Raw genomic sequence first — 21,135 nt, 5'->3', positions numbered from 1 at the left:
ATTCTACTTAATGGCACACGAAGACTACACTTATGATGTTACTACACTACGAATATATGACAACAGGATCCAATTGAGCGTATTTGCTATTTAACTTTTCTATTCAAACTACACTATTTATCTATCTTAAAATCTATTCAAGGAAACCATTACTTAAGATATTTCTATTGTACAATTAAATCAAATAAAAAATCAAATAGTTTTTCCTTAAAATTGTAAACAAATCACCAAACCCATAAATATCTGTTTCTATTAAAAAAAAACAACCCAGGAATATTATGTCAGATTTTGCATTACTACAAATTTACAAGTCCAAATCTGTTTGATTTCCTACAGAACTTGTATTGCTTTCCTGGAGATTTTCTCTAAGTTGTAAAGGACACTTTTAAAAGTAAAAAATTATTTAATGTTAAGACTCTAAGAGCCATCAACAACAAGAAAAACAAGACTTCTTTCTCCATTTTGATAACACAATTATCTGACTCGGTAAAACTTGCAGTTTGTAGTCCATCTGTAGTAGACATTTTAATGCAAAGTTAAAACAATAAGCTACCAAGATACACACGTGTTTCAGATGTCTTCATGCAGCAATAGAAAAAAAGTCCCTGTTTTTGATTCTTTTCATGCAATCTTTGGAGACTGACATTGAAATCTGAACCTGCGCTGTTTAAAAATATAATCCAGGTGAAGCAGTAACAAAATGCAGTCCAAGTGTTCTCTATATTGTTTTTTCTGACAAATAATATCTGGATACCCAATTTGATTAATGAATCTCTTCTCAACTCCTTTTCTTTATGACACTTTATTGAAAATTTATCAGAAGTTTTATTATAAACTATGGTGCTTTATTGGCAGCTATCAGCAATAAGCACTACATTCTTTACTTGGTGTTTTATTCAGTCATATCCAAAGTCAACCAAATTGTGAAAAAGCTTTTTTTCCTCAAATTTAACTGTTCGATGCTTCAGTCTGGCACTACTGGACATGGATGTATTCAAAGGGGTCAGCTGTCAGTATTCTGACAGTATCTTTCCAGATACTTCATTTAAGCTGCTGTTATCCAAATCTTTTCTGTCTGATAAACAGAACAGAAACAAATGATGGCTTATTTTTTATTTCATAGTATAAGTAAAAAATTTTGTATGCATTCATGCATCTTTGGGTGATCATTAGTAATCTCCTGTATATTTCCATAAATATTTAATTTCACGCAGAGCAAACTACACTCCCTGAACAGGTATTAAAATATTCAGACTTTATTTTATGCAATACTTGAATTTTCTGTATTGTATAAGGAAGATATTGTACTGTACTTCATTTTCCCCAGAAGTTATTTATGAAGACGGTGAGGCTGTTTTAAATTTTAGGGTGGCAACATTTGTCATGAGCCTTCCTATAAAAATCTTGAGGGGTCTAAATAATGGCCTCTGGAGATTTCAATCTTTTTTCTCTGCTACAGTTTAATACTGCAGATTTTTATTCTAAGGAAGTATCTCACAGGGCCTCTCAGAAATTGAATATGAAAATCCACCCTCCCAGAAAAAAAAATAAATCAGTGTTTAAAGCTTTTCTTTGGAATTGCAGGAAGCTGTAATAGAAAAATCAAGCTGAACATCTGCTATTTCACATCCCTCTGCCTGGATTAAAAAAGTAGGATACAACTACTAATGTTGGTGCCACACATTCACCAACAGAAAATTGAATCTTAGCAGTAACTTATCTTTTGATGAAGACAATGTTACCATGAAGTACGATTTGTGATCCTTAGATGAAGGCAAACCTTTTGTTTAAGGGTTAAATTTTTTCAGAAAATAGCCTAGAAAAAAAAAATCCACCTTAAACATGATCATCCTCTCACATCCAAAATTAATCTGAAACTTTGGATTTAGCTTAGCACTGATAAACCTTTTCTAAAAAGTTTAACTTCTTGTGCAACAAACTAATATATTCATTATACATTAATTAAAATTCTCAAGATAGATGGATTTACTGAAGTGAATATATTGCCCTATACTTCACGTATTTGACCCAACCTAGATATATGACATAATGAATACTTGGATCTAACTATGATAGCCAACATACAAAGTAATTAATCATCAATAGACAAGGCATCTCAAAAATTTCACAGCTGACATCCTGAAAATAGGACAGGATGTCTGCAAGACAGACATTAAGAAGATATAAAACAGTTTGGAAATTTGTAGAAATATAAAGAAAACTGAAACACACAGCTTACAATGTTTTTATGTGACAAGCAGTTCAAAATAAACACAGGAAGAAAAGAACATCAGGAAGAGTTATTTCAGACTCATTGTTCTAAATGATGTAAAATGAGCTACAATTTATTTTTGTGGCAAAGTACTGTACTCAAGTTTGATACCAGAATATATATCCTCTTTTTGAAAAATTCAACAGATTTCTAACACTCTCCACTACTATTAACATGTTAGTTAAAAATGGTTTCATTTTTAATTATCTATACTGACAGGAGGAAAAGATACTATTTCTTACTTAGCATCTAGTGTAATAGTGAGGGAAAAATTGGAAAAACTATAAAAATAATCCTACTAGACTTCAGTAGAGAATAGATCTCACACAGGAGCATCCCTCATAATCCCAGGACTCTCAAGCGAGGTCTTGGAAACTTTCCAAAGTTAGCTACTAATTTTGATCTCCTTAATGTGGGCAGCATCCTATGTCCTAGTTTAGCAGAGCAGAAAAAGTCTTTTCTAATGAGGAAACATAACATGCAAAGACAAAAGACTCTATACAGTGAAGCACACAAAGGAAATCCATGCCATTTAATTTTATTGTGCTGTGTTGGTTGCCTCCTTAATGTGAGTTTGTAGCCGATAAACTGTGAGCATTTTTAGATGTATTATTTACGTCAGTTCTTCAGGCGAAAGCAGGGCATGTTTGGAGCAGCAAAGCTCACTTTTGCACTGTTCAAAGACCTGCCTATCTGAAAAAGAATGAAACTTGTTTGGCTACAAACTTCTTGTTTTACGACTTACACAAGTGGGAGGCTAGGACTTCATTTCGGATCTTAGAGGATGCAAGCTAAAGCCCTCAAGGACAAGATGTAACATAAAGTCTTTGTGAAGGGTACAACCAGCACAAATTCTTAAAGTGCACATGACAAATTCAAATCTTCTAGCATCCAGCATTTTGTTACTAAAAAGAAGTCTTAGTCCCCATTCTGCAGATAAACCTTTGAAATTAATAAAGTTTTACTGATGGAGACAACCAAAAAGAAAAACTCAGCGATGCGAACTGTGTCCTGCTTAAGCCTGAGTGCAGTCTTAACTCGGAAGTCCATCACTGTCAACTTTAGTTATTTAACCACGGATCACTTGGTGGATACATAGCATACGAAATGGCAATGAAACAGACTCAGATGGGAACTGGAGAGGCCGCTGGGGAGAAAATGCAGAGAAAAATCAGGAAGGTGTGCTATAGAACTACTACCAATGACAGGAATAAAAAAATTTCTTCATATGTAGTATGAAGATACATGGCATAGATATATGGGTTTGCTTTGTATTTGTAGCCAAAACAGTGCTGATAACACACCCGTGTTTTGGCTATTGCTGAACAGTACTTCCTTCCTTCAAATGCTTCCTTTTCTCCTTCACATAAGCTGGGGCTTGAGGCTGGGATCTGATAGAGTCAAGACAGGTGATCCATACCACAGCACTCAGCAATAGGTCCTCAGGGAGGTGCAGAGGAAGGGTGGATGTCTGTGATTATGATATTTCTCTGTGCAAGCATGTGCTTAGGTTCTGCTTCCCTGGAAGTGGTTGGACAACTGCTGATGAGAAAAGCAAATAAAGTCCTCTTTTTGCTCTGCTTGCACACAGAGCTTTTACTTTCCCTTGTTAAACTGTCTTGATCCACGAGTGTTCTCATTTTCTTCTATTTCCCATCCAAACCTGCAAGAGAGAGGACTGAGTGAGGGGCTGGGTGGGTGTTCAGCTGCCGGCTGGGCAGCCCATCACAGCCCTTAAGGTAGAGAGCAGATATTACTCATCATGGCTAGGCTTCGCGAACGAAGATTTGGGAAGGCTCTATCCACATTTGCTACAGGCACCCTGGTGGCTTATGAGGCCAATATGTGACAGACATATCCGATTGCAAAAGGCACAGCAGAAAGACTCCTTAGATGGTGTATTCTGCAATACACGGTTCTTTCTGCGTTGCCTTTTTTCCTCAAGAGTGATCCTGCGTGTGTTCTCGAAGGAGACAGCTGTGTTATAGATGGTGTGTCTCCAGGCCTCCCGACTGGAGGCCAGAGTAGACCAGTTATGGTGATAGATATTACTAAGTAAGTGTTTAATTATTCTTTCAAAGACTGTATCTTGTCAGGAATAAAGAGGCATATATAAATAATTTTATTTTAAAAATCCAGGAATTTTTGGGAATACAGTAATTATCTCTGCTCTCCCAGAGTATATCTGTTTTAACTTCAGTTTTCAGTGCAGCAAAAGAAATGTATGTTACCATGATGAGTAATTATGCTTACAGACAGCTAGTGTTAAGTGTGAATCCATTTAACCCACTTGACAAAGATTATTTGCCAAATGTTCAAATAAAATTACTTATTCCAAAGTGATTTGCAACAGTTAGCCAGCAAACAACTCATATCTTAAAACTTGAAATCTATTACCTAAACTAGAGCCTCTTAAGCACTTCTGATAGTATTTTTAGTTTCAGATTATACTTTGTTTTTGAGCATACTAGTTTATGCATACTTAACATTTCACAGATATCTTTCAAATGTAGGTAACAGCTTTGTGAAAGCATGTATCATCATTTATAGTACAATCAATTAAAAACTAATTTACCTGCCAAATGTAACTAAATCAATAATTCAAACTGTTCCATATTACCACAATCAATGCAGCACCTTTTAATGCAGCTGAGAAAAACACTACTACATAAAATTATGATCTTTCAAATCAGAGATGATTTGTGGTTTGCACCAGGCATATACTTACATATTTATATACCTACATATTTATATACAACAGAAAGTTTTTGCAACTGGGTAAGATGGTCATGCAAGAAAACAAAAACCCTCCAATATTTGAGTTTTTCATCATTTTCATCCCTTAAAACACCCCATGATTCCTAGTGCTCCAGATGAAGTACCTACGCTGTACTTAGTACTCTCAAAGAAAAAATTGCCTGGAAAATGTGACATGGTTAGTTTTGCATTAATTCAAAATCAAATTTGAATTAGGATACCTATTGGTCTTATCTCACAGTCCCTGGTCTGCTAATGTTCTAGCCTCACCATAGCATGTTATTTTTCTCACACAAATCTCTAAAATCTTTTTCTCCCACTGTAACCTCACTGAACTATCTAACCACTGGTCTCCATAGTACCTATTTCAGAGACAGTGAGTAAAGTATACACTATTTATTTCTAATTTTGTTAAGTAAATTCAGGTCATCATATGCTTCTCCATACACACAATATTTTTGAGCGCTTAATTTTTGTTTTACTTCATCTGATCTTCGCCATTCTAGCTGGTTGTTCTCTCCCACTGAATAATTACTGAAAGTAAACTGCATGCCCTTGAGGCAGGGATTATTGAGTTCACCTACACTGAAAAAGCACCTAACACTTCTGAAGTTCTCTGAAACAAATAAAGATGCTAGAATACTCTACCACCTAAAGCTTTCATTGTCAATGCTGCAAATTACTTCTACATAAAAGCTACTAAACAAAATGTTGCTTACAAAGCAAATGTTTAGTATGAACTTAGCAATATTTAAAACAAATGGTATTGCAGTTTTTATGGGGAGCTCTTATGGGTTTTATGTTCTTAGACACCATCACTGTGTATTTAGTGTTACTGTACACTATACACTGGTACACTTCTATATTTAACATCAATCATTCCTGTCCTTCCAGTATGTGACGTTCTTCCTTCCAATTTTTCACTAATGAAAGCAATCTCATGTACCTCAAGAAGTAATATAATGTATAGGCTGCAAATAATCTGTGATGATGGCTACTGCTTAGACAGAGAGCAGTCTTTTCCAAAACAACTCTACCACAAAAAAGAATATGAAATGGTTTTTATATGCTTTGTAAGGACTGTTTAATGCTGTATGATGAAACTCCTCCTCATGGCAACAATGAATCAAGCAAAAAAATGAGCCTTCAAGTACTGGCATGCCTTTTGCTTTCATTTATATAGTTATTGGTACCGATATATTCGGCATAATTATAATATGCCATTATTGCTAGAGCAATACTCTATGGCAACTCTGCAGCATAGAAGTAAGTTTGCTGTATAGCTTTTGCTCATTTATCAATGTGTTTACTGCAATGGACCATACTTCCAAAATTTTTTATTCCTAAGAAAAAAAAAAAACAGGGCAAACACTCTGATTGCCTGACAGAATACGTGAGTACAGCACGCTAATATGAAATATAATTATTAATGAGGCAGTGAAATACGTTAAGCTATGCTAGTCTACCCAACCTGGAGTATGGTGTTCAGCTTTGGGGCCCTTAGCATAAGAAAGACATGGATCTGCTGGAGCAATTCCAGAGAAGGGTCACTTAAGCTGATCATAAGGCTGGAGCACCTCTCCTTTAAGGACAGGCTGAGAGAGCTGGAGTTCAACCCGGAGAAGACAATGTTCCAGGAGACCTTACAGCACCTAATGAGGGTCTACAAGAAAGAGAGAGAGGCACATTTTACAAGTGCATGTAGTGATAGGACAAGGGGGAAACAGCTTTAAATTGAAAGAGGATAGATTAAGATTAGATATTTGGCAGAAACTGTTTACTGTGGGGGTGGTGAGGCACTGGAACAGGTTACCCAGAGAAGCTGTGGCTGCCCCATCCCTGGAAGCGTTCAAGGCCAGGTTGGATGGGGTTCTGAGCGACCTGGTCTATCGGAAGGTGCCACAGCCCATGGCAAAGGGTTTGGAAATATATGATCTTTAAGGTCTCTTCCAAGCCCAAGCATTCTATGATTCTATGATGATCCACAGAACACAGTCTCTTTTTCAGAGTGTATTTTTAATTTTCAGAAATTCAGACGTGACATTAAAAATTTTCTACAGAGATAAAATTAAAATGCCACTGGACTTTTAGGTCATTTAAGTTCTCTAAAATATGGCTGGACAATTTTTCTGCTATCAGATGATAGAAATATAATTACTTCTGTCATTTTGATTCAGTTTTAAAAATACATGTAGAGAGTAGTTAATTCTGTAGTTAACATGCTTATGATGTACTGTCAGGTCCACTCTGGCCAAATTTAGTACAAAAGCAAGGAGCCAAACACAAGAGTAAAAAAACTGTCTTCCCTAGAATCAACAGAGGACTAAATTCAATCTTAGAGTATATTTTCAGATTTTGGTTATCCAATGTCATCAGCATGCAGGTCACCCAGGCACAACTACTAGGTAGGATGCTCCTTTTCATTGTTCTTGCATTACTGAGGGGAAATTAAAATGTGGCCCCCTTTGCCTCCACCTCAAATTAGATATGTTAGTTTCTTAGGTCAGAACAACTAATAATTTAAGTATGGATTATTACATTGTCTCAGTCTGATGAGACTAGAATGTTTGCTAAAGAGGATGAGTTATGAGATAGACCAAACTTCTCTCTCTCAGCAATTGTAAATTCAAAATTAAGGGGCTTTAATCGAGAAACTGTGGAAAAAACAGAAGAAATAACAACCCTTTATTAAAAGATATATGTATGTTGGCAAGAACAGTGACAGAACACAAAAAAAACCTAGACAATAGTCCTGTACCCAAAAGTCCCCTTCAAACAAAAGAAAAAGTCTGAATACTTCTCTGTCCTTTAGCGCAGTTCTAATCACGGTTGGTGGGGGCACTGTTGGATCGCCGGAGGTGCAGAGTCTGCAGTTCTCTGTGGTGACCTGCAGGGGGTACTGTTGGGCTCTGGCGGTCACTGTGCAGGAAGGGGGTCTGTGGGTGGTCTTGGGTCACGGGAGAAGCCAAAAAAGAAAATGGGGGACCCTTCCCTCAGTGGAAGAAAGGGGGAAAAGAAAGCAGTCCACCCCCAACGGAACTCACTGTTGTTCCCAGGTGACGGTGTCTCAAGACTTCTCTTCTCTCTCCCTCAGTGGGCACAGAGCTCTCCGATGAAAACACAGTAGGTCCTGGCTGGAGTCACGAGGCAGTGTGCAAAGCCAGCTGAGACCAGTGATCGGCTTCACCAGGACGAGAAGCCAGAAAAGCCCGGCTTCCTGGCTTTTTTCTTCAAAGAATGCCCGCACACAGACTCTGTATCTGTTCAAGAGAGAGAACTCAGCAGTCTGCCCCTCTCCCGTCCAAGCAGAGCCAGCCACCCCCTCCCAAAACTCCTCCCTTCTCCCCCCAGTCTCTGATGGGGCATCAGCTAGGAATGTGGTCCAGCAAGCTAGACCCTTTGTAAGGCAAATTGACCCCTTCCTCCTTTCCATTCAAACTCCTTCTTTCCTACAGTGGGGGGGGCAGGCGGAAGAAAAATTCCACTCTTAAATTTACAACCTATAACATACATACATTAAATACGTAAGGCTACAAAAGCTCAAAAGCAGATACAAAAGTCCATCTTCAAAATTTATGGAGACAAAAGCTGGATCAGTTTTTATATTCACACTAGGAAGTCAGGGTATCAATACATGGTGATTATGTTCTAGCCCTCAACTTAATTCTATCTGCAGCAAATCAGTTCTTGATAATGTCTCAGACATTTCCACCTAGAGTAATTACATTTTTATAGCCATCATAAGAAACATCCATCAAGTGAAAATGATTTGCTGGTAGGAAACAGTCTGACTGCAAACAACCAAAAATCTAACACAAGAACATTTTTCCAGCAGGATTGTTAGACTATGGAACAAACTAATAGTTAGCAAAAATCATAAGTATAAAGCCATGTTTTCATGTTATACCTCATCTGATCTATCAGCTAACATTTGTTTATCTCCAATGACACAGTTTCAACTATACTCTTATGCTGGCTACAGTAAACTAGTGAACCCAGCATGACCTGACATGGCACAAAAAACAACAGAGAGGTATTTAGTTTTAGTCTTTTTTCCTCTCTGAATTAGGGCACTGTGTAGTCAGATGAGACAAGAGAAGTAGACAGTTCTGGTCAGAACTGTATGTGGATGCCTTTTCACTCACATGAAACCACCAACTATGTTGCCTACTCACACTATCATTTAAACTAAAAAGGTAATCAGGTACCGGTATATTTTGGCACTGCCAAGTGGTTCTGTCTATGTCAGTATTTTTAACAAAGAACTGCAAATTGCCCAGAACATAATTCATAAAACTAAGTTGCAATAGCATATCACTGACACGGTGAGTCATATACATTTCCTTGATGTTCACATTTGGCAAAAGCAAAACATAATTCCTGAAAAGTTCTGATTCAGTCACAAATGCACTGTGCCCATCCACAATTATGACAGGCTGGTGCTGTTCAGAGAGTCACTAGTAGGAACCCTGCAGATGGACACATAATTCATACCTTCTTTTATTTGTTTTGTTATTTGTTACGCCAAAAATCTAGTTTCATTTGTAAGCTTTCCAAAAGGGCTATCCCATAAACTAGCAGGTACCTTGAACTTCTAGTGATCTTCTAGAAGAACGTCTCATAAAACATGCATCTCGCACTAACAGGCTCTAAATCAGGAAAGATGAACCATTGGTGTTGATAAGAAGTTTGTACTCAGCACAATTTTTTGTTGAAACAAAAATTTAAACAGAGCACTGGGTTTTTCTGAATAAATTTGACACTAACCACAAAAAATTTCATAAATACAAAGAATTTAAACATTATTGCTCTACACTAAGTTAGGGAGGTGGGTCCTTAGAACAACTCCTTAGATCAGAGATAAAAAATGGATGAAGTTCTTTGGCAAATGATGGAAATGGCAGCACTTTGTTTTCTACTAATATGTCTTATCTTACTTCTTTCTTAAAAGTAAAAACACAGAGCCAAATGAATAAAAGGTGCTCTCCATCTTGTGTGTTTCACGTATAGTCACAAGTCCTGATCTCTTACTTCAACATTCAAATACATATGAGTTGACAGTCACCACTCTGTCTCTGTTTTCCACTTAGATTGCACTTGTGTCATAGTCTCCTGAGACTCTGATCTGTTTCCCCCCACTCCCTTTTCTTCTCTAATCCAGCTTCAAAACAAAGAACAGGAGGAGCAGGGAAGGTATGTGCATTTGCACTCCAACTCCACTACCCTTTGTTCCTTCAACCTCCATCTGCAACCCTATCCAACATAGTGGGAGCATGACAAGAGACAACTGCAAAAAACCCCCTGTATTTACTTTCTTAGGCTAAGTGGTCTCACTCTTGGAATTGTGATGCATGGTTTGTCAATCACCTTCCAGGCAGCTCTGTCTGTGCCAGGTTTCCTCCCTCTGCACACAGGTTTCCTCCCTCTGTCTGTAAGGACCCCTTACACACTACTATCTGAGACACAAAGGAGAGCAGAAGGTGACATGAGCTACGTTTGGGCCATAGTTTACTAGTTGAGGGGTCTTGCTGCATAGTTTTCAATACCTATGTTACTAAAATGTACCTTTTCAGTTCATGTTCCATACATCATGTATAGGGCTAGGAAAATACTGGCAAGCTTTTTTAGAGTAACCAGCTTGAGGTATAAGAATTATTTTCTTCCACTGTGCTCAAAATCTCACTTTCTGTCTGCTTTTCCTGAAGAATTGCTTGAAAAATTGAGCTCTCCCCACAATAAAAGATGACAAGAACCACACTGCATGCAAAAAAAAAGCAAGTCTGTTGCCATAGAACATTCACACCCATATTTGAAAAACAACAGAAGACAAGTGGAAAAACTCCTTGTATTTTAAAGTACTAATAAGAAATTGAAGATAAGATGCTGAGGAGACACATGCAAGTTCAAAAAAGCAGCTCCAGTGGTTCAAGGTCTTTTGATACAGTACCATGTTAGTATGGCCAGTCTTTGTGAGCGAAGATTTGGGAAAGGTCTTTACCCTTTGAGCCTGCGCAATGGATTTTTTAGGTGAGACACAGCGTGCACTGAAGTGAGCCCACCCTTTAATCCTGAGGTTCATCTGCCGGGGCCGAACGAGCTTGGACAGTGGCAGTGAGGTCCTCAGGACGTAGGTTTGTTTAGAGTGACCTTCTCTTTGATGGATGGCCTTACAGGGCTGACGAGCTCCATCTGCCCGGGGGAGTTTCCCTGACTGGGAATCGAACCCGCGCCACAGCGGTGACAGTGCCGCATCCTAACCTCTAGACCACCAGGGGTCCCTGCAGTACCATGTACAAAAGGGCAAAAAGGCAAACTGCTGTTAAGAACATAGGTAGAATATTAGGTAGAGACATTTAAGACAGATAAACTGATACTCTGAATCTTATCTAACCAGATCACTGGATTTGTTGAGATTCAAAATGTTGAACAAAATCTGTGCTAAAAGCAAGAGAAAAACCTATCTTTGTAGCTGAAATTGATGAAATAGTAGTATAGATAAAGAGAAACAGAGAATACAGATAATGTGCTGCTACAGACAAATTTCTGTAAGATGTTACACTACTACTGCCACTTACGGGTCTTACAGAAGTTTGATCTAGAGAAAATGCAGAGAACAACTGAGAGGCCATCTCTGCACTCCGGTTAAGCAACTACCTTCTAATGCATCTCTCCATTATAAAGTAAGATTATAGTTTACTAATAGTGGCTCAAGTTAAGCCCAGGAGATCCTCATAACATTTTGTTACCCACTGTGGTGGGTCACATACTGTACTTTTCAGCATATATCCCAAAAATCCAGTACTGCTCACACATTTGCATTAAAACAGTTTCCCTGCACTAGTCAATGCTACATTTATACTTAAACTAAAGGGAATTGGGTTACTTTCAGAACAAAAGGAATCCAAAAGACAGACATCCACACAGTGGTTAACACCATTCTAAATATGGATATATTCCATAGATTAAGAGATTTAAATCCAGAAAGATTAATCTAATAGTAATTCTAATGTATTATTTCTAACCTCCTAACACATCTTACTTTTAGAAACCAGATTGGTCTGTTGTGCTGTGCTGCAGATGGAAACAGCAGCATATTGTCACAGCAACTACAAAAATGGTGTTCTGCCTTTCAGTTTAGTAGTTCCTTGATGAAGAGAATTGATCATCTAGAAGAAATCTCTTTCTGCTCAGCATTTTTTCTAAGGCATAAATCTCAATTTCAGTTTGCTAATATACTAAAACCAGTATTACTCTTTACTGTAACATAATTAACATGCTCACTTCAACTGGATTTTGGACCCAGCTCAAAAGAAGCACTACTTAACAGTACAAGATGCGTCATTATGCAGCCAAGAGGAACCACCAGGTCTGTCTGTATGTACTTTTTAAACAACCTCTCATGTATCTTTTCCTACAACCTTGTCTATCTTGTAGAAAGATGGAGCACCAAACCCAATTAACAGCTGTAAAAAATGCAAATAATATAAACCATACACATTTGTCCATATGCAATGCTACATTTTTCTCTTTACTATTCTAGAATCCTATTTTCTAATGTTGTCAATAAAACAAACAAGTAATTCTCTAAACCATTGATAAGTGTCTTTGGTATGCACCAGACTTTAAGAATAAAAGAAAATTAATCTGACAGAAGAACGGCAGCTTCTATCTAGGACATGCTCTTCTGGATGTGCCAGTGCTGGTTGGTCTGCTACAGTGGGGTTGGTTTCTACAGATTTTTGCCCTGTGAATGGTATCTTTTCCTTTTGCAAAGTTCAAGTACAGCATTTCATACATTAGAGCATTTAAGAGTCTCCTATGTGTACCTGACTTCTTCAAATTTCCTAAAGATTAGAAGTTACCTGAATAAAATTTGCCACATCATCAATTGTGGCTGAAATGCATTTTTCTTCCTTCACTATGTATGAACCTTTTCATGGTTTAATGAATGTTCTTTGCTCTGTTTTTTATTAATTAAGTGCTTTCTATGACTTATTTTCTTAAGTAGATTGCTTGGCATGAAAATTAATATGACAAGAAAAACAGCAGAGTAAGCACACAGATGGGAGTGGCACAGCAAAATGCACAGTAAAATGCATTTCAGAGTTGCACTGCAATTCTAGCTCTCCTCTTCCTGAGACATACTAATTTTAATCTGAAAATGGAAGCTGAGATATTGTAAATTACATCTATTTTCATCTTTTAATTAGACTTTTAAAAAAGTCCACGGAATTCTTTTTTCTTACTCTGTTTTTGGTTAGACATTTCTTCATTTTCTATACAGCTTTTACCAAAACATGAATTAAAATTTTTGCATTTATGGAAGAAATTGAGAATCATCTTTCTTCACCAGTTGCTTCCGCTCAGTCTCCCTTAGATAAGATCACATTCTAGTTCTCAAGCTGCTAGCTAATTATTTTCAATTTGCTTCAGAATTTGTATTAGGAGTGCACTTTAGCAAAAACTCTTAAATCCAAATCGAAACTCAAAATAGCTTTTAAAAGCCATTGAAGAGCATACAAATGAAATAAATAATGTCATTAAAAGTTGGGAGAACTATGAAATTATTTATTTCTTTGAGTGTTCATAACATCATTTGATGCTGCATACTTTTACTAATCATACAAAATTGATTAGTCCAAGTAATGCAAGCTCTCCTCACTCTGTACACAAAAGAAAATGAGATATATGAAATATGAAAATGAGATCACTTCAAATTCAACTTTTTGAGCTACAAAATATTAAGATTTTATTAACCTTTTGTCAAACTGCAGGATTTCTTTTATAAAGACTATAGGGAGAAAGCCTTGTGTAATGAATATGTTTCTTCTGACTGACAGCATTTTCAAAAATTACTAACAGTGGGAACTGGCAGATTTCTATCATTCTCTCATAAAGCAGACATACTCTTGAAAGCAAATGAAAAAAAAAACGCAAACCAACCAACCCCACACTCCACCCCCCCCCCAGTTCTGAACTGTATTAAATGTGAAGTATGTTTTTAGCTAAGTCATCCATAAGGGAATCCTTCTGATGTGTAATCATTTTAATTTAGCTGCTGATATAAAGTATTTGGGAATCACATGATATCAGAAAAAGCGCTGTACTGAATAAAGTCTTGGCAGTAACTAGCTTAAAAAAATTATGTGGTCGCAGCTTTACAGTTGTAAGGATGCAGGTCATAACACAGAAAACTTTTGCTTTACCTAACTTATACTTTGTATGTGAAAAAGACATTCATATGCCCAAAAGACTGCCAGCTTCTTCAGCTGTAACAGTAGGTGCTATCTGTCCTTACTTTTGAGTTATTTCCTTAATTCTGAAATTCAATTACCATACAACACCTCCAGTATTTTACAGTACTATACATAATAATTCATTTCACTAATTTGCTACTTTAACTTTGCCATTTCCTACTAGAATCATTGGTTCCTTATCAACTTCAAAAATAGTGTTTGCATGAAATCTAATCTGTTCTGTTAGCATGACATCTTTTGAATGTGTACAGTGATTTCTCAGTGACTACCTGCAGTTTCACCTAATACAGTGAAAGAAGGATAAAAAAAAATATTTTCAGATAGCATTATTTTTTCTCAAAAGCAGACGAGGAAAAAGTGCTTAGGAGCTAGATACCATAAAAGTTAATGGGGGGTCATGGATTAGAAACATTCATAGATACATTGTCTGCTACAAAGCATGAAGAAGTAGTTGTGGTTTCCTCATCCCTGGAAGTGTTCAAGGCCAGGTTAGATGGGGCTTTGAGCAACCTGGTCTAGTGGAAGGTGTCCCTGCCCATGGCAGAAGAGTTGGAACCAGATGATTTTAATTTCCCTTCCAATTCAAACCATTCTATGATTCTGATTCTATGAAATAATAGAGAGCTGTAATGGTCTCATATTATTTTCCCGAAAAAAATTGATTTTTTAATTTTAAGAACCAAGACCAACATTTAACATAAATCTTCATGCAAGTCACATTTAATTTATCTCAGTTTATACGTATTCAGAGAGTTTGGTACCATGAAAATCAAAGAGAAATAGTCACTGAGACAATAATAATTTGTAAAAATTTAGAACTAGGGGCAAAAAATTCTGTCAAATTTATAACAATACATTATTTTCTTTTGTAAAATTCTATCTTAAATTTTCTCCTTGCTGTGTATTTGATGTTGTTCTTCTGGTAATACACAGTAACACTCATAAATATGAAAATACTCTTGTAGTTTTGTTCATGCCATTGTTGAACTTTGATTTTCGTCTGCCACAAGGTATCTTTATAACTGCAATTTAGTCGGCTCTTCACTCTACCTTTCTAATAAAAATCCCTGCTAAAATTAGGGGATTGACCTAACTGCACAATACTGCAACCCACCTCCACAAACAGGTCATTGTCTTTCTCAGCTGAGGGACTGCAAGTCTCATAAATTCTTATGATTTAAGTGGTCTGTGAGCTTCTAGAAAACTAAAATAATAGTTTCTAAACCTTACCCTTTATATATAAAAAAAAGCATACAGTGTTTCTATAATTTTAGGCTAATCATCAATATTTTCTTGGAATAGCAATCAATATAGCCTTGGAACAGCAACAATCATTCTGTGGTTATTTATTAAAGAACATTTTTTTTTTTTGGCAAACAGTCAACAATAAAATATGTAATTCACTTAAATGGGCTTAGTTTCTTTCTTTTGGGGTTTTCGTCCAGTAAGATACATTACCACAACTATTGATCTTTTGGTTGTAGGACTATTAGTAAAATATTACTATTTAAAGTAGAGGTGGCTGCAATGTGGAGACTTCGTGCGTCCCTCTTGAGAAAAACTACACATTACCAAGAAGCAGGAAAAGCAAAAATATGTCAGTGAACACTACTGTCTTTTCTTAGCACACTAACCACCAAAGGTGGCCTGGAACAGGAAGGAGCAGATGATCCTCTCCCTCTTTTGCAAGACAGGCACAAAATGCATAACAGCTCATGGAATTCTGCTATGTTGAGATCATTCTATAAAATCAGTACATTCTAAAAGCAGTTATAGACAAGGAACTTATTAACATTTATTTCACTTGAATGAAGGAATATGATCACAGCACAGCCAGCTATTTTGGCCTTCAGTAAAGCTATTATCACAGTGCAGTTACACTGTAGTCTAGTCTGTATAATCTAGCTTCAAGATGATCATAAATATATTAGATTACATACAGATACACTGAGACAATCCTGATACAATGTATTTATCCAGTAGCATCCTGAACAATTTTTGCTCCTTTCCAACACATGAGTTAAGGGTTAAGTAATTTACAACACAATTCAAAACACAATGCAAGCAAAGTTTCTTCCTGACGAATCCCTAGCAAATTTGCAAAGCTCTCTATCCCACTGGTTATTATTAGCACCAAATTGTGTAAAAGACCTATTAAACACTATAAGAGGTCAGGTCAGACAACAGCTTTAAAGCTGAAATCTCAAATAACAGCATAAAAAGACTGCAGCTAAAAGTAATTAAACTCAAAAGTGTTGGAGTTTAAAGACTTGCAACAGGAGCTCCAGACACATCTCAGAAACCAGCAGATGTGCTTTTTTACTCAGATACAATTGCTACAGAAACCACAACTGCAATTTAACAAAGGTAAGTCATGCATTTGGATATGAATCCATTACTCTTAATACCTTCTTCTTAATCCAGTTTATAATAAGTGACAGAATTAATGTGGTAAGTACAAAATCACCATGCAGTAACAATAGTTACAGCCAGAGCAAAAGCAAAGATAAGACAAACTCATGGCCAAAATTTCTCCCCTCCTTTTATCAGCAAGTCAAGAAAGATACTGCTCCTTGTAACTACATAGCCCTGTAATGCTACGTTCTGGGAACAGCTACAAGCTCAACACTGAACTTCTGAGGCATCAGGGCTGATGCTGGTCATGCTTGCTCTGGCTGAACTCCCTCTGCCCTACCTGCTGCTTGGCTTTAATTCATTTAGCTGTGACAGCAATTTTTCTAACTGACCAGATGTCTCTGGCCAATTTGTTTTACCTTTGCTATCTTTGTATGGTGCAACCACTGACAGCAGTTGTTCCATGTATAATTAGATAGCTGCATCTGTAATACAGTGATGTAAAGAAATGCAGGCCTGCTAAAGACAGCAGAGGTCTTAAGAAATGGAGACCCAGGATGCAACATGGAGGAGTACAAGCCTAGGATCACATGAAAAGGGGCACTGGCTTGGCACTGGAGACTACAACAGCTCTGAGAAAATTCTCAGAAACTTCTCTGTTAAAGAAATGCAGACTTGGCCCTGCACAGAATGGTTTCAAGGATAACCAACAGAAAAAAGTAACTGTATCTCACATGAAAGGAACTGCATACAGTAATTTGGATGTAGCACAAAGCTGGAGATCAGTAAACAGAGAGTGAAGGTAAAGAAATTTGTAACCAAACGCACAAAAATGACCACAAATAGATTCTGGGGTAAATAGAAAGAAACAATCAGCTGCTCTCAGTGAAGGATTTAAACATAAGAATGCCTTAAACATAAGAGCAGGAGTGGTTCTCAAACTCTGAAATTAGAGTTTCCCTCTTTCACAGGTTGAAAAGCTTTATATTAATATTTAATCTTCTTTTCTCTTTAAGTCACTTAAGGAAGATATAGTATTCCTCCAGGTCCTCATATTTCCCTAAGAAAAGTCTCAACTGAAACTTTGTAGATACTGCTTGCCTACTCTAGCTGTGATTTTATTTCAACTCATTCCCTTCCTGATTTACTTTGGTGCTGGCACTAAATAATGCTTTTAGCCCTTCAGCAGCCAGTTGAGAAATCCATAAATAGTTTGAGGATAATTCTTGTAATGAGTATCATCACAGAATGAGTGACTGAAATCCAAGTGCATAAATGCAAAACTAAACTCTTGAAGCATTTACAGTTTTAATACAAACATGACAATGCAAGAAAAAGAATTGTACACCAATTTATACATGAAAAAGAGACTTGCATAGATTAAGTGAACTTTGGTCAGAAATTAAGCCTTTGAAGCCTAACACCTTCACTACAAGACTGTCAGTTGCTAGAGGACATGATTACGGACATGAAAACTCAAGGCTGCAGGCTGAGATAACAGAACCTGACAGTGTGGATAAACTATGCAGTAAATCTTACCTGTCTGTTTCTCCTAAGTTCAGATTAACACTGCGAGCATGAACACAAACTCACTTCTTGGAAACTGAGTTTCCAAGAAAGCATTAGTCACCTTTGTAAGACAAACATTGATGTTTTCAAAAGATACAAAAGAACCGGTGAAGTGTCATTAAGAAATGACGCAAAAAATGCCAATATTTTTTTCCCCAATGAATCAGGATCATTTCCAAGAGGATATTGCAGTTTTGAAGCTGACTATATAGCCTTCCTCTACGTAAAATGACTGTGAGGAGAAAGGAAATATAACTGGAAGAGACACAAATGGTATTTTTGTCTGAGATCTTTCAGAAAATTAATACAAGCTTCATGCATTAACAAACAATGTAATATATAACAAGATATACCCAAAATGGAATTTTTAAAAGAAATACTTCATCTTCCTAGTTATAGCAACAATAACAAGAACCATTACTAATACTGGCAATTCCTAGACTTAAGTAGTTATTGTCATACCCTAAGAATTTATATAATTATCATGCACCAACAATATGATCATACCCTAACAGAAACCTAAAAATCCCCTGTGAACACAGATGTGCACACGCACACAAAATGCAAGCATCCCCCTCACAGGCATTAAGAGTAGTCCTTGCAGAACAGACAGAGGAAGCTTGGGTCCCTCTGCTGTTGGATAGCTGCTCAGGTCTGTACCTACACCTCAGAATCTGCACCAGTGCAAGCCTCTGGAGACAAGTGCATTTCAGGAGCTCACAGAATTGCTCCTATTTACAATGCAAGGTGTATATACTTGAATTTAATAAAATAGTTGCAGTCTGCCACAACACAACATTTATGGCCACACTTTGGCTTTCTGAAGGACAGAAAAAAACCCTTTAGCAGATAAGTTATCTCATAACAAAATAAACTTAGAAGAGCAGCCCATGCATTTAACAAAGAAATTCCAGAGGCTGAACAGGTCTGCTTTCTTCGACTTGCTTTCCAAAAAAACTTTAATTAAAGATAAAAATGAGATGCACAATACCTTTAATAGCATAGAAGATATTCACCTCAAATCACTACGTCTTAAAGGAGTGCTTAAATTATATACTTCCAATTGTCATTTATCAAAATTCTTTCACTTCATATCCTCAGAGGTTTATGCGTTTTTCTCTTCATGAAGTTTTACTGATTGCTTAAGAATACATGGTAAGTATGTTAGAAATCATGGTTATGAAGTACCACAGATCAGCTTCCTATTGAAAGTACCACAGCAACAAAATGCACATTTTGACAATGAGGATTGCTAGAATGCTAAAGAAAAGCAACGGCAAGTAGAACTTACAAGAAAAGGGAGGATACTGACACCAGAGGTGAGCTGCTGTGAAATGGAGTGTGTGGTGGCAGAGGATCATCTCTATTTGCGACACGTCAGACTGTACAGAGGATGTGATTTTCTAGATTCACATATTCCTGGGAAGATATCTCAGTGATCAGAAACACAGCTGCACTATTCACACATGCTGCTTGACACAGTCTGAGAAGTAGACTCATTTAAATACTCCATGCCATGACTGCAGATTCTCACCAAGGTTAAAGAAATCAATGCAAATTCAAAATACCTTCTTTTCAAAACTACTATTCAAACCCAGATCATTTAGTTTACATACTAATTTTAATTATTTTTCCTTTGTAAACCGTACGCTTACTGATGAGTCTTATCAGATTTAACAACTCTATATAATTTGCTATGTAATGTAAATAACTGAAATAATGTAGCATTTGGTTAAGTAAGTTTTAACAAGAATAAGAGTTAAAAGTATTTTCTTTCTTACATATCACAAATTTGGAAATTTTGTATAACATTTTACTCTTGAAAGTAACATCTAACAAAGGTTAAAGTGTCTGGAGAGAATGCAGATGACACAACTTTGCAAATACTCGTACACTGTTCTTGTGCATCATCATTGAGGCCTGGACTTTTTAAAGCCATTTTAGGGACTCAGATACCTAAGAATCTTTAGACATATTAGAAAACCAGTATTCAGTATTAAGACATCCAAACCTTGGAAATGTTCTTTACTCTCAGCTTCAGAGATGCATTTTACAAAATAAGAACAAATTTTGTTCAAAAGGCCACAATGTCAATTTAAGTCTTTGGGCAAAACAAAAACCCTTCCAAAAAATGAAAGATGAAGACTCTTCAGTATGCATACCATATTGAAAAGTCTCATAGCATGTCCCAGCCCCATTACGTTTTCAAGCTAGTTCTCACATTTAACTGAGAGAGAGACAGCCTCAAACTCTCTCTCTCTCTTAATCTTGAATTCACAATGACAAACCTACCCAAAGCAGGAAAACTTTCTTGAACAGATACTACTTATCTGGTTAGTATGTTTGCTCTTGCTAATCACACAGTATTTATGATGACCACACAGAAATTTATGATGAGAAATCTTCTTTTAAAGGCATATATATCATTAGTCTTTCTACTAAGTTTCAGAGAAAACAAAAACTGTCTTAAGCATTTTGAGACATATTTCTGGCCTTTCTCCTTTGCCTTCCACCAAAAATTGCGTGACTATCTGTGGCCTTTAATTTTGTTCTGATTTAGATGGTTGAAAGAAGGAAACTATGGTTGTACAGTTGGTAAGAATACGTAATATTTTATGTTAGATTTGTAGACAAAATATTTACCTACTAAAGACTAATATTTTAAGTAGCAACAATCAATTCTTTACTCACAGAAAAATATTTGTGTTATGATAATAATAAATGCAAACATCTTTTAAAACATTCTTAACCGTGAAGTTAACTCAAAATGACATCAGTTAAAACTTTGGTAACACCGAAATGCTAGAGTTTCTCATTTAGAAGATTTAAATGTTTAGTTTTTCTTTAATCACTTAATCTGATTAAATTTCAATGTATTTCACTGCCTTTTCCCCCTCTTCAAATTTATTATTACATCATAAAACA

At 36.5% G+C, this 21,135-nt stretch overlaps 1 protein-coding gene across 1 annotated transcript in view; it reads right to left on the bottom strand.

Annotated features, from left to right (window-relative positions):
- Positions 1-240: 240 nt before the first annotated feature.
- RNF180 (ring finger protein 180) overlaps positions 241-21,135 on the bottom strand; it is a 34,152-nt gene continuing 13,257 nt past the window's right edge. The window contains 2 exon segments of the mRNA XM_017811369.1: positions 241-3,935; positions 8,074-8,289. Of these exon segments, the coding sequence (XP_017666858.1) occupies positions 8,097-8,289 (193 nt within the window). The 3' untranslated portion in view covers positions 241-3,935; positions 8,074-8,096.

The sequence above is a fragment of the Lepidothrix coronata genome, unplaced genomic scaffold (assembly GCF_001604755.1).
Source record: "Lepidothrix coronata isolate B3197 unplaced genomic scaffold, Lepidothrix_coronata-1.0 Scaffold31, whole genome shotgun sequence".
Taxonomy (NCBI): Eukaryota; Metazoa; Chordata; class Aves; order Passeriformes; family Pipridae; genus Lepidothrix; species Lepidothrix coronata.
The sequence above is the reverse complement of the archived record's forward strand: the minus strand, read 5'-3'. Positions and strand labels throughout refer to the sequence as shown.